The sequence below is a fragment of the Tupaia chinensis genome, unplaced genomic scaffold (genome assembly GCF_000334495.1).
Source record: "Tupaia chinensis unplaced genomic scaffold, TupChi_1.0 Scaffold139962_1, whole genome shotgun sequence".
Classification (NCBI taxonomy): Eukaryota; Metazoa; Chordata; class Mammalia; order Scandentia; family Tupaiidae; genus Tupaia; species Tupaia belangeri.
This window is the reverse complement of record NW_006199840.1, coordinates 279,448-294,097: the sequence shown is the minus strand read 5'-3', so window position 1 is coordinate 294,097 and position 14,650 is coordinate 279,448. Positions and strand designations below refer to the sequence as shown.

The window sequence follows — 14,650 nt, the reverse complement described above, 5'->3', positions numbered from 1 at the left end:
CTGCTGGACTCTAGCCACAGTCATATGGATAATGTTCTGCAGGACCTCAAAATCCAGGCCAATTCCTAGAGTTCACCCTGGAACAAGGGCTTCATGTGTAGCTAGCCAAAAGCAGCTTCCTCTAATGAGCTACAAAGTTATAGTCAAAGGCTTGGACATCTGTCTTCTTCCCTCCTCAAAAGGTGACAGGAATCTTCTTTCTTTCCAAGGATTAATGAAGTCAGTTTTTCTAGGCCACTTCTGGAAATGGCCTACAGCAGGGCAGTAAGGAGACTCTGGGTCATCCTCTTTATTTCATAAAACATTTGGCAAGAGGAGACAGAGACCACAGTCTTCCTCCATGATCAAGTCTAGAGGAGGGATATATCCACTAGACTAGGGGAAGGAAAGGGAAGGAAGAATGGGCAGAGGTGGGGAGGTTTCTGGAGACAGGCTGGAGTTGCAGAAAGGTTGAGCACTGGGCCTCCCATTTCACAGCCAGGGAAATATGAAGAGGCCTAGGCTCTCTTCATGCATTTCTTCCTCATGCCCTCTAGCTCTATGGGGTGACAGGAGTAAAGGACAGACAAAGCAGGCAAGAGGGAGTGGATCGGAGGAAACAGTTCTAGTCAGCTGGAAACCTCTCCCATTTAACTGTTATTCAGGGGCATGGAAAAAGAAATCAAGATGTGCTAGAGGAGTAGGGACGGGAGAAGGGGAGATTCAGTGGAGGGGTCCATGGAGGAGTTCGTGCCTTTGGTCAGTCCCAAGAAAGCAGGACAACGCGCCTCAGCACCTTGTCAGGGGCAGACAGGATCCAGAAGTGCCCCAAGAGTTGACATCAGAGAAGGCAATGGGATTGAGGGGATGAGGGTGGGACACAAGGGGGCTCACAGAAGTAGTTTGCCATTTCTGTGGATTTTCAGGATACGGCCAAGTCTCTGCTTTGCTGTGGCCAGGCCCTTTTTGGGACGCTTTCCTGTGGAGGAAGGGGAAAGTAAGCAAAGGTTATGTCAAGGGCTTCAGTAGCAATTCTGGCACTGATTGTCATCAAATCACCTCCTCTCTTGTTTTCATACTCACAAAATCTCCCCATATTTAGCCTATACTGGGCAAGAAGTCCTCCTTAACCAATTCTGAACACCACCCACATGCCTTGGCTCTTCCTCCTATGACCTCTTGCAGCAGCTATAAACTCCCTGGTTACATTTTGTCTGGTTCTTTGTCATAATTAATTTCTTTGGTCCTAACCATTTTCTTTTTAAAATTTTACAGGGAAGTAAGCTTCCATGTCCTCTTACTCTGCCCACCAGGAACGAATAAGTGCCTGGTTGGTGATGCCCTTTTGTCATTATAAACCCCAATTCTCATCAACTCCAAACTTCATACTAACCTCAGTGCCTCTGAGTTGTGTAGTCTAAGGACTGGGCTTTGAAGGCCAAAGGGAGATAAGGAGGTCCAACTCTCTCACCTCTTTCTATCTTCCCACATCAAATCACTTTCTATGTCTTCTCTGACTGTCTCTATATTTGATCAGCTCATTCCCTCCCTCTCCATCTCCTCTGCTAGAGCTAGTCTCTCTTCATTCTTGCCTGAACCTATATGTGTGCAGCCTCCGTAGAGTTTCCACCTCCATTCTGGCCACCAGAAAGATCTTTCTAAACCCAAATGTGATCATCCCTCTACTTAAAATTAGTCAACGTCTCCACAGCATGTGAAATCAAGCCTAGGCACTTAGGTGGGCCTTCAGTGTTCTCATCTACTAGAGGACTTAAGAGTTTAGAGTGGGTGGCCTAAGATCCCTCTCAGTTCTACAACCATATGGCAGCGATACCTTGTCCTGCCTGATTGCTCTGGGAGCCAACTGAAGGGCGCCGCTGAGTCAAGAATACACCGGGGGCCATCGGTGTGGTGGTACGGTTTGCCTGGGCCATGCCAAAAGCATTAGGACGAGCAGTATACTCATGGTCAGCAAGACTTCCCGACAGGGCCTCTTGTTTAGGCTCAGGAGGAGGCAGGGGTGAGGCAGAGGTGAGAAGCTGGGGAGTAGCAGCCAGAGTTGTGGCTGGTACTGGCACACTGAGATTGGAGTCTTGAGGACGAGGCTGTTCTACTTCCTTCAGTAAAGCCTTCTTCTTAATATATTTCTTCTTTTGGGCCTTCTGTAGCTCCTGAAACACAAGCCAAGTGAGAGAGAAGATTTAGGAATGGAGAAGAGAATTTTACAGAAAGAGGACCTAGACTATAGTCAATAGGATTTTGCAACCTGCCACTCCCTTATCACCACCCATCTCCTTTGGAGTTTAGACTGGAAATACTCACATTGCACAGGCCTTTCAACACCTGATATAATTTCTTTGGTGCAATCCAACCTTAAGTAATCACTGGCACTTATCAGTACAGTGATAAGAGAACTGTACATTAGTTTAAAGACTTGGGTTTCAATCCTAGTGTTGTCACTAATGAGATGAACTATAGACATTTTTAAAAATAAAAGCTAAATTTACACCAGCAGCCAACTCATTTTATCCACTTTATCTCATTTAATTCTCTAACAGCTCTAAGAAGAAAGAACCCTCATTTTACAGATGAGAAAACTGAGGTACAGAGATATTAAGTAACTTGAACCCAAGCCTCACAGGTGAAAACTAGTTGAGTACAGTGTTTAATCAAGTCTATCTGAAGACATATCAAATATCTCAATATGAAACAACTGAGAGAAGAAATATTATCAGCTTTGGAATGAGATAAACCTTAGTCAAATCAATGCTTGTGCTCCCTAAACTGGATGACTTTAGTCGAAGTTACTAACTTTTCTGAATCTCAGCTACCCCATCTGTAAAATGTGTAAAACAGTACCTTCTTTTCAGGGTTGTTAGAAAGATGAAATAAAACAATAATGTAAAAATACATAACACATAGTAGAGACTCAATAAAGCGTAAATTATGGTTCTATCTTTGTTTCTTACAACAGTTTCTCTTCCTCTTGCTGGCCTTTTTCTTTTAACAGAGGACTTCACAATTCTCCAGGTCACCAGACCTAAAAACTTCAATTTTGGATAGGAGGAACAAATAAGGAGTTGTGTCACTTCTCTCATTTATTTTAACTTCATTCATTCACTGTTCTATGAATCTACTATCCATTTCTACTGGGAACCTGTATAAAGGGCATCCAGAGTCCTGAGAACCTGCAAAGGTAGTGCTAAGAGCATGTAAATGACTTCACCTTCTGAAATGCTACACAACCACACAGACCAACTTGGCGATTATACTTCTTTGTCTTTGGTGACATAGGCCTACTATTGCCTTTGGAAGTTGTTGTTGTTTTTTGTTTTGTTTTGTTTTGTTTTGTTTTGTTTTGAGAGGTTTTTGCTATAGGGAGTGTGTGCACGCTAGAAAGACAGAGAGAAAGAAAGCAAGAAATCACCCCCCAGGGGGGATGGCCACGTCACAGTCCCTTCTCCTACATTCTCCTCTTGGGATCTTGGGCACACACACACATGCACATGCACCCAGCGTGAGTTTAAGCCACCAGATCTTGGATTCGAACTGCAGTCAACTACATGGGAGTTCAGCAACATAGACATTACGCTAACTGCTGGTCCCACCTTTGGAAGATTTGACAGGCTGTGGCTACCAGAGGAATTTCTGGGGGCTAAGAATAATATTAGTAATACATGCCAGGCACTGTTTTATAATTACTCATTTAATACTGGTAAGAACTTGACAGGTAAGAATTATAATCTCATTCTAAGGATGAAGAAATTGGTATAGAGAGTAAGTAATTTTCCTAAGGTTACAGGACCAATAAATGGCCAAATTGGAATTCAGACCCAAGCCATCTGGCTTTGGAATTTCTTCTTTCAGCCACACTGCTATTCCACCCATACTAGGCACTGTACTTCTATCCCCTTCTCTCTCAACTGACCCCAGAAATTAATGCTTTAGAATTAGATCACTTAGCTTCAATTTTCTGCCTTTGCTACCCATTTCTTTCATATATAATTCATCCATATATTACCACAAACAACTAGACTATCTCATAGCAGGGCTGCTTTCACTATGCCAATTCCCTTGCACAATTTTTTATTAGCAGGATCCCAACCAAGTTATTCCCTAACCTGATATTCATTGTCTCTTACAGTCTGGCCACTTATAATAATAATGACAAAACTCATAATAATAATGACAGAAACCTAACATGTCTATACTATTTACTCTATACCATGTGCTAGTCTAAGAGGTTACACCTCATTTAATACTGAGACAAAATCCATGAGGAAATCACGGCAAGAAGAAAAAAAGTAACTTGCCCAAGTAAGTTAGGATTTGAACCCAGACTCCAGCATGCATTATTTTGACTTATTTTTTTCATTAGATTTTTGCCATAAGGGGCATGTGTTCACTGGAGAGAGAGACAGAGAGAGAGTGAAAGTGAGAAATCACCGCCCCCCCCCCCAAGGGAGATGACCATGCCACAATCTATTCTCCACCATTCTCTTCTTAGGATTTTGGGTATGCACACACACACACCCAGTGTGATTTTCAAGTCACCAGTTCTGGGACTTGAACCATCGCTGACAGTGTGGGAGTTCAGCACCTTAACCACCATGCCACCTGCTGGACCCACCATTACTTATTTTTGTATTGTTAAGGGTTTTGCCATAGGGTGTGTATGCTCAATGGAGAGAGGGAGAGAGAGAGAGAGACACTGAGAGGAAAAGTAAGAAATCACCTCCCAGGGGGATGGCTACACCACAACCCCTTCTTCATTCTCCTCTCAGGATTCTGGGCACACACACACTCGGTGTGATTTTCAAGCTGCCAGATCCAGAACTCGAACCATGGTTGGCCATGTGGGAGTCCAGTGCCTTAATCACTACACCATCTGCTTGCCCCCACCATTACTGATTTTAACCTGATCCCCAAAATAAAGCCATCAACCCAGAAATATCTAATCATTCCTTCACTCACCCCAACACTGACTATATAAACACAAGTGCTTACCATGGTGAGGATACCAACCTAACTATATCCCCACTTGAAGACATATTTTAAACTCTGGAAGAAACATAATTTGGCGAAGATTATCCTTAAAATATCCTTGCCATACTTGGCAAGATTATCTTTAAAATGAGAAGAAGAAATTCAATTGTTCCCAGGTAAACAAAAACTGAAAGAATTTAATAATGTACTCTTCCAGAAATACTTAAGGAAATGCTACATCAAGAAAATTAAAAGGAGAAAACAGACATAGGAGAATGCCAAACAACGAAGAACGTTACTAATAAAATGGCAGGAAAAATTCCACAACTATCAATAATAACATTTAATGTTAATGGATTAAATTCCCTTAAGTATTTCAGATTATCTTTAAAATGAGAAGAAGAAATTCAATTGTTCCCAGGTAAACAAAAACTGAAAGAATTTAATAATGTTAGTTAAACTCTTCCAGAAATACTTAAGGGAATGCTACATCAAGAAAATTAAAAGGAGAAAACAGACATAGGAGAATGCCAAACAACGAAGAACGTTACTAATAAAATGGCAGGAAAAATTCCACAACTATCAATAATAACATTTAATGTTAATGGATTAAATTCCTCAATTAAAATAAGCAGATTGGCTGAATGGATTTAAAAACAGGAACCTTTGGGGCTGGCAGGTGGTGGTGTGGTTAAGGACCACCACATGGCCGGGGCCAGCAGGTGGCGTGGTGGTTAAGGGTGCTGGATTCCCACATGGCCAATCACGGTTCGAGTCCTGGACCTGGTGGCTTGCTTTCTCACTTTCTCTCTCTTTCTCTCACTCTCACTCTGTACTCTGTCCCTCTCTGGTCAAATAAAAATGAATAAAATAAAATAATTTAAAAATTGAGGACCATCACATGGCCAACCACAGTTAAGAGTCTGGACCTGGTGGCTTTCTTTCTCAGTCTCCCTTTCTCTCTGTCTGTTACTCTCTGGTCAAAATCGAAGAATAATAATAAATTAAATTAAATGAAAGAGTCTATGAGAGTCCATGCCTGGTGTTTGGAATGGGGGGTCGATGCTGGCCAGGGGACTCTAGAGTCTATCTGCGTGACTGTAGGACTTCACAGTTGTGTGGAAGGAAAACTAAGTCCGTTCAGTGGTGTAGGAATCTTCACTTAAGAGTTTCTTGTGGGGGGAACCAGCAGTTAGCGTAATGGCTATGTCGCTGGACTCCCATGTAGTCGACCGCAGTTCGAGTTCCACACCCGGTGGCTTAAACTCACGCCAGGCGCGTGTGCGTGCGTGCCCAAGATCCTGAGAGGAGAATGGAAGAGAAGGGATTGTGGCGTGGCCATCCCCCTGGGGGGTGATTTCTCGCTTTCTGTCTCTGTATCTCTCTTTCTCTGTCTGGTGAGCGCACGCACCCTTTAGCAAAAATCTCTCCAAAAAAAAAAAAAAGCCTGGAGTCATAAAAGTGTTATTAGACAAAATAGACTTTAATACAAAAACTGTAAAAAGAGACAAAGAAGGACACTACATAGTATCAAAATAATTAATTCACCAAGAAGATATAAGAAAGGTTAATATTTATGCATCTAACACCAAGGCATCAAAATATTTAAAAGAAAGACTACTAGAACTAAAGGGAGAAATAGACTGTAACACATTAATTGTTGGGAACTCCATCACCCTACTGTCACCCCTGGACAGGTCATCTAGACAAAAAATAAACCAAGAAACATAGGAGTTAAATGATACCATAAAGCAAATGTACCAGAAAGACATTTATAGAGCATTCACACAACAACAAAAATCTACATTTTTCTCAATGCCACATGGAATATTTTCAAAAATCAACCTCATAACAGGCCACAAAACAAGTCTTTACAAATTTAAAAGTATAGAAACTACATCCACCACTATTCTGACCACAATGGAATGAAATATAAAATCAACAACAGAAAGAGGCTTCAAAAATACACCAAAACATGGAAACTAAACAATTTACTCCTAAGCAACTTCAAAATGACTGAAGAAATTAAGATTGAAAATCAAAAGATTTAATGAAATCAACAATAATGAACACATGACTTTCTGCAATCTTTGAGAAACAGTGAAAGGAGTCGTAATAGGAAAGTTCATAGCAATTAGTGCTCAAAAGAAAAAAAAATTAGAAAGATGGCAAATAAATAACCTAATGACACTCCTCAAGGAATTGGAAAAACAACAAAAATACCAGAAGGAAAAAATAATCAAGATTAGAGCAGAAATACATTAACTAAAAAAAATAATAATAACTATACAGAAAATAAACCCAAAAGCTGATTATTTGAGAAGATAAACAAAACTGACACAGCATTAGCTAGACTAATCAAGAAAAACAGAGAAAAGAACTAGATAAACTCAGTAATGAAACAGATACTATTACAACAGAAATACAAAAGCTCATGAGAGCATACTACAAGTGACTATACACCCACAAACAAGAAAACCCAGATAAGATGGACAAATTTCTGGACACAAAATTTACCTAGGTTGAACTAGGAAGAAAAAACCTTAATAGAACAGTAACAAGCAATGACACTAAATCAGTAGTAGGCTCCCAACAAGTAAAAGCTCAGGTCTTTATGGATTCATTTCTGAACTCTACAAAACTTTTAAAGAAAACCCCAATTATCCACAAAATATTTCTAAAGATCCAAAAAGAAGGAACTCTCCAAAATGTATTCTATGAAGCCGCCATCATCTTGATCCCAAAAGCAGACAAGGACATAAAAAAAGAAAACTACAGACCAATATCCCTGATGAATACAGATGAAAAAGTTCCAAACAAAATACCAGTAAACCAAATCCAACAGCACATTAAAAAGGTTATACACCATGACCAGGTAGGTTTTATCCCAGGGATGAAAGGGTGGATCATCATATGAAAAACAATAAATATAAAACATTACATGGAAGGAAAGATTTTTAAAAATGTATGGTCATATAAGTTAATGCAGAAAAAGCATATGATAAAATGCAACATCCCTTCATGATTAGGACTTTTAATTAAACAATTATGGAAGATATATTTTATAACACAATAAAATCCACATATGATAATCCTATTGCTAACACCACACTGGATAGAGAAAAGCTGGAAACTTTCCCAATAAAAACTGGAACAAAAAAAAAGCTATCCACTTTCTCCACTCTTTTTCAACATACTGCTGGAAATCTTAGCCAATCAGACAAGAAGGCATTAATAAAAGGCATTTAAATTGGAAAAGAGGAAGTGAAACTCTATTTGCAGAGAACATAATTATATTAAAACATCTAAAATAATAAATTAAAAAACTCCCAGAAGTGACAAAACATTTTGGTAAAGTGGCAGAATACAAAATCAGTATACAAAAATCAATAGCATTTTTATACACCAACAATGAATAGACTGAGGCAGAAGTGAAGAAAGTAATTCCATTTACAAAAGTTACAAAAAAACCCTAAGGTACACCTAGGAACAGACTTAACCAGAAAGGTGAAAGACCCCTACAAGGAAAACTGAAAAACTAAACAGAAATGGAGAAAGATACACAAAAGTGGAAACTTATCCCATGGCTCTGAATTAGAAAAATTAATATAATCAAAATGTCAATTCCACCCCAACTGATTTACAAATTCAGTGGAGTTCTGATCAAATTATTCCTGACATTCATCACATAAAAAAATCATGAAATTTGTTTGGAATCATAAAAGACTCTGTATCACCAAAGCAATATTACACCAGAAGAATAGGTGGTATTTCACTATTTAACCTCAAAATATATCACAAAGCTTTAATAATCAAAACAGCATGTTACTGGCACAAAAACAGACATATAGAATGGAACAAGATAGGGAATTCAGAAATAAATCCTAAAACATGCTGCCAAAGTGATCTTTGACAAAGGGTACAAGACAATCTAGTGAAGTACAAAAAAGTCTTTTCAGCAAGTGGTGCCAGAAGAGCTGGATATCCACCTGCTGAAAAATGAAACTGGACCCCGTTTCTCTCAGTGTGAAAAATCAAATCAAAATGTAGCAAAGATCTAAATGTAAAGCCTCAAACTATAAAACTACTGATGGAAATTAAGGGTAAACACTTGAAGACAATGGAGTAGGCAAATATTTCTTTAATAAGAAACCTAAAGCACAGGCAACAATTCCAACATAGATGAGTGGGATTACTTCAAACTAAAAAACTCCTGCACATGGGACCAGCATGAACTTGCATGTAGTCGACCGTGGTTCGAGTCTTAGGCCCAGTGGTTTAAAACTCATGCTGGGCATGTATGCATGCATAACCAAAATTCTGAGAGGAGAAAGGAGGAGAAGGGGTTGCAGTGTGGCCATCTCCCCTGAAGGGTGATTTCTCGCTTTCTGTCTCTCTGGTGAATGTATGCACCCTATAGCAAAAAGTCTCTTATTAAAAAAAAAAAAAGCTTTCTTCTTCACAGCAAAGGAAACAATAATTAAGAGTGAAAAGACAACCCTCAGAATGGGAAGAAATATTTGCAAACTATGTTCCAGATAAAGAATTGATAAACAGAATAGATAGGAAACTCAAGCAGCTCACTTGCAAAAACTGAAAAATGGGAAAATGTGCTGAATATATAACTCTTTAAGGAAGACTCACAAATGGCCAAAAGTATATATGGAAATATGTTGAATAAGATGTCTCTTATCATAAGAGACACACAAATCAAAACCACATTGAAATAAATAAATAAATAAATAAAAGTTTGTGGGAGGAAATAAACCACATTGATATACCACTGAACTTCACTGAGAATGGCTATGATCAAAAAATAAAGAATGACAAGTTCTGGTGAGGTTGTGGTGAAAAGGTAACCTTCCTACACTGTTGGTGGAAGTATAAATTAGTCCAGCCACTGTGGAAAACAATATGGAGGTTCCTCAACCATTTACAAATAGAACTATCACATATGATCCAGTAATCTCACTCCTTAGTATTTACCCAAAGGACAGGAAAACACTCCATTGAAAAGGTTATCTGCACATCCATGTTTATTGCAGCATTATTCATAATTTCTAAGGCATTTAATTAATATAAATGCCCAATAACTGATGACTGGATTGAAACAATATGGCACATATACTCTATGGAACACTACTCAGTCATAAGGAAAAATCAGACCTTGTCATTCATCCATTGGATGAATATAGAAAATTTAATGCTAAAAGAAACAAGCCATTTATGAAGATTAAATATTGTATATCCCCACTAAATATATACTAAAATGTCTGTGGTCTATGGCAGAAATTGAAAGATTCAAAGATATAACAGGGAGGGGAAGTGTAGGTACCAGAGAGTGTATGAGAGGAGGGTTGGGACCAGCAGTTGGCATAATGGTTATGTCGCTGGATTCCCATGTAGTCGACTGCAGTTCGAGACCCGGAGCCGGTGGCTTAAACTCACACCAGGCTCATGTGCGTGCATGCCCAGGATCCCAAGAGGAGAATGGAGGAGAAGGGATTGTAGTGTGACCATCCCCCCTGGGGGGTGATTTCTCACTTTCTGTCTCTGTCTTTCTGTCGAGCATACGTGCCATATAGCAAAACCCTCTCAAAAAAAGAAAAAAAAAAGAGAGAGGGAGGAGGGTGGATAGTTGGTGGGGGAGGACTTAGGGAAAAACATTTAATAAATACAAGAAAGTAAATTTCTGTGTTGAAATAATATATATGGTAGTATTTTTTAATAATTATTTTATTTTATTTAACTTTATTTGTTTATTTTTTTAATTTGACCAGAGGTACAGAGAGAGAGCGAGAGTGAGAAAGTGAGAAGGCAAGCTTCAAGGTCCGAGATTCCAACTGTGGTCAGCCATGTGAGAGTCCAGCACCCTTAATCACCATGCCACCAGCTAACTCAGTATTTTTTATTTGAATGTCATGTAATGATGCATGCTTTGAAAAACCATATTGTACATTATAAAGATGTACAAAGATTACGTGTAACTAAGAACTCATTTTTTAAAAATCCCCATTCTTGAAATATATGTAACTTAATATGGGACATATAGAAGTATACTTATGATCATAAGTACCATGAGGGAATGCTATGGAAACATAGAAGAAAGACACTGAAATTAAGTAGTGGTAGGTAGTAAAAAAGGGTATTAAGTAAGGCATCTGAAAGGTCACAATTCCAATGAGCAGAAGGAACATCTTGTGCAAAGGCACCCAGGCATAAGAAAACAGATACACTGAGTACACTATCAGCACCATAGTATAGTTGGGCTGATGTAAAGGGTGTGCATGAGGGGTTAGCAGGAGGTCCAGGAGGAGGTGACTAGAGACCAAATCAAGAGGGCCTTGTATACTAAGGAGTTCTCTTTTGGAATGCCTCCCTGCCCCCTCCCAAAAGCTTGGCCTGCAAAACCCTTCCCCAGTTTTAAAACCTCTTCTCTGAAATCCTGTTAAACCCAGAGGTAAGCTCCTTAGAAGGCACTAGGAGTAGTTTTAACACCTTTAATTAATTTATGTTTATTTAAAGTAGTAGAACCTTCTTTTTTCAAATTACATCTTACATGGTACTGAAATATACATAACAGAGATGCTATGGCCAAAGAAGGGCCATCTGGTCTGCTTGGCCTCTGTTGGCTCCCCACAATAGCCCCTGAGACATTTCTAAGCAACTCTAGAGCTCCATAGAACATCATATGAAAAACAACATTCTATTAAATTTTACTTAAGTAGGAAATAAATACTGTAGTATATAAACATTTAACTATTTATTTTTAAATTGAAAGTAACGTGACATTTGAAGTTAGAAGATATGAGTTTGAATCTTGTCTCCTTCATTTACTGGCTGTATTATCCTGGACTAGTCACTTACAGAGAGCCTCATTTTCTTCACCTGTAAAATGATGAAAATATCACCCATTGAACAGGGATATTGGGCAGATTACATTAAACATTGTACATAGAAGCATCTAACATAAAGCAGATGCTCAATAATGCTGTTAGTTATAAGATGTGGCAAAGGAATAAAGGGAATATTGATATGGAGAGAACTAGAAGATTTGCCTCCAAATCCTCCAGGGATTGCTAAGGACATTATACACATTAAAGAACTTTGTAAATTATAATGCTAGGAGGTAAACTTGATTCCAATAACAAAAAACAGTGGTGAAATTTTCTTGAGAAGCAAGGGATGAAGATGAAGGTTCAGTCAGCCCTCTGTATCATGAGTTCTGCATCCATAGATTCAACTAACCACAGACTGAAAATATTTGAAAAAAAAAATGGTTGCATCTGTACTAAACATGTACAGACTTTTTCTTTGCCATTATTCCCTAAACAATACAGTACAACATCTATGTACATATCATTTTCATTGTATTAGGTATTATTAGTTATCTAAAGATGATTTGAAGTGATTTAGAAGGATATGTACAGGATGTAAGCAAATGCTAAGCCATTTTACATAAGGTACTTCAGCATCCATGGATTTTGGTATTTGCAGAGAGTGCTGAGTTCTGAAACCAATCTCCCATTAATATTGAGAGATGACTATAACAGTATTTTGTAAGGAGGACAAGAAAAAAAAAAAAACTCCAATAGATCAAATTCCAATACTCATGGGTGGCTGGGAACTTAAATGCACTCAGCTAAATCATCTCCTCAGGACTTCATCTAAGGGCAAAGGACTTATCTGGTCTTCCCCATCTGAGGTTTATACAATACCAAGAAAGGCAAATATAACCAAGGGCTTTTCTTTAGTACCATATTTACTTTGATCCTAACTCACATAAACCGTTCAACCTGTGGAACTACTTATCATTGAGTTGGGTTGTGAAGGATATGAGGAATATCAACATGGATAAAGATCAAAGGTTATCCACTCCCACTGAGATAATAGTAGGATACTGAGTCTGAAGGTCTGAGTTTTAAAGTTTCAAACTGGCACGAGTGGCAGGGCCATGACCTGAGTGTCTGCACCTACCTGCTGGGCCAGTTTTGCAGCTGCTGCAGCCAACCCTGTCTCAATGGAGGCTAACCGAGTCCCCTCACGTACAGGGGGGTCCTGCTTTGGTAGAGTTGGGGTCACACGAGCTGCAAGGAAAACAGGATGAGAAGTGATGTTCTCAAAGACATTTGTTTTAAATGCCAGCCATATTATCCACCTCTAAGCTCCCCAAAGGTGGTCTCATTGGTCTTCCTGCTTCTAGCATTTTACAAAGCCAGATTTTGCTTCCCATCAGGTAAGAAGCTAATTCACAAATGCCCAAAGCACACACTGAAATTAAAGGATAAAAGTAGAACTCTCTAAATTGACATTTAAGTCATCCATGTTCTTCTGTTGGTCTACTTTACCTCTATAACCTTATTTCCACACTCAAAATTCTCAGCTTCTCCAGACAGATGTCTTCCTTATTATACCTCCAAAATATATACAGATCATCCTCTCTCTGTGCTTTCACCCTCACCATTCGCACTGCTTAGAGCATGCATTTCCCTTTTCTCTGCCTATTCAAAACCTGTCCATCCTTCAAACGTAAGCTGGAATCAATCTCCTATGCAAAACCTCTAGGACTTCTCTGGTCACTAGCCTTTCCTTTCTTCTGAACTTACAGTATCTACAAGTCACTTGATATATAGTACATAATACCTTGTCTCATTCTCTATTGTTGATGTGTGTTATGTTGTTTATCATTACATCTCAGAGTTCCTGAAGAAGACCGTCATCTCATATAACTCACAATACTGCACTGACAACCTTGAATCAAAAAATAGTTAGTCATCCCACCTTTTCAACAGAAAGTCTATTTCAGAATAACCAAATAGCCTCAGTTGATGAGGGATAGTTCTTCTTTACAGAAGTATGTCACTTAATACGTGTACATGGAATGACTGAATTAGAAGATTACAAATTTGCAAGCCCTAATGAAACTACTGATTCTAGGAAATTGGATATTCACACAGTACCAAAATACTACCTCACAGATTACTTGCTAGTCTCAAGAAGAAAAATCTAACTTTACTATGGTGAGATCAGGAGACTACCACTTTAAGTGCCAGCTTTTGTGATATTAATAGTGAATAAGATAACACGATTTCACGTGTCTCTTGCTGTGATGGAATAGAAAATTCACAACAGCAGAAGAACAAGTTAAATGACACCATAAGAAAACAAGCAGGGGGCTAGCAGGTGGCATGGTGATTAAAGGTGTTAGACTACAACATGGGTGACCACAGTTCAAGTCCTAGACCTGGCAGCTTGCTTTCTCACTTTCTCTCTCTGTCTCTGGTAAAATTAAAATAAATTTATAAGTAAAGTTAAAATAATTTTTTAAAAAAAGAAAACAAGCAGACATACTACAAGATAACTGGCCTTATCTATTAAAGGCAATGTCACGAAGAATCAAATAGATTGATCTACAAGGTAAACCATGCCACAGGGAAATTATATAAGTTTCTACAACAAAACAGTAACTTTAAAAAAGGCAAAACTTCAGGACCAGCAGTTGGCATAATGGCTATGTTGCTGGACTCCCATGTAACCGACCATCATTCAAGTCCTGGACCCAGTGGCTTGAACTCACACTGGGTGTGTGTGCGTGCATACCCAAGATCCTGAGAGGAGAATGGAGGAGAAGGAACTGAAGGAACTGCAGCATGGCCATCCCCCCTGGGGAGTGATTTCTCACTTT

The 14,650-nt window shown here is 38.9% G+C and overlaps 1 protein-coding gene across 7 annotated transcripts in view; it reads right to left on the bottom strand.

Annotated features, from left to right (window-relative positions):
- Nucleotides 1-274: 274 nt before the first annotated feature.
- PHF8 (PHD finger protein 8) overlaps nucleotides 275-14,650 on the bottom strand; it is a 182,529-nt gene continuing 168,153 nt past the window's right edge. For 4 of the 7 annotated variants that reach the window (XM_006162417.3, XM_006162416.3, XM_006162419.3 and 1 more), the window contains 4 exons: nucleotides 12,943-13,052; nucleotides 2,949-3,026; nucleotides 1,814-2,150; nucleotides 275-958 (listed from right to left, as the gene is read on the bottom strand). In XM_006162417.3, coding sequence (XP_006162479.1) covers nucleotides 870-958; nucleotides 1,814-2,150; nucleotides 2,949-3,026; nucleotides 12,943-13,052 — 614 coding nt within the window. In that variant the 3' untranslated portion in view covers nucleotides 275-869. Of the gene's footprint in view, nucleotides 959-1,813; nucleotides 2,151-2,948; nucleotides 3,027-11,731; nucleotides 11,854-12,942; nucleotides 13,053-14,650 lie in introns of those variants that run through there. The other 3 variants (XM_006162418.3, XM_006162420.3, XM_006162422.3) reach the window with 2 other exon arrangements.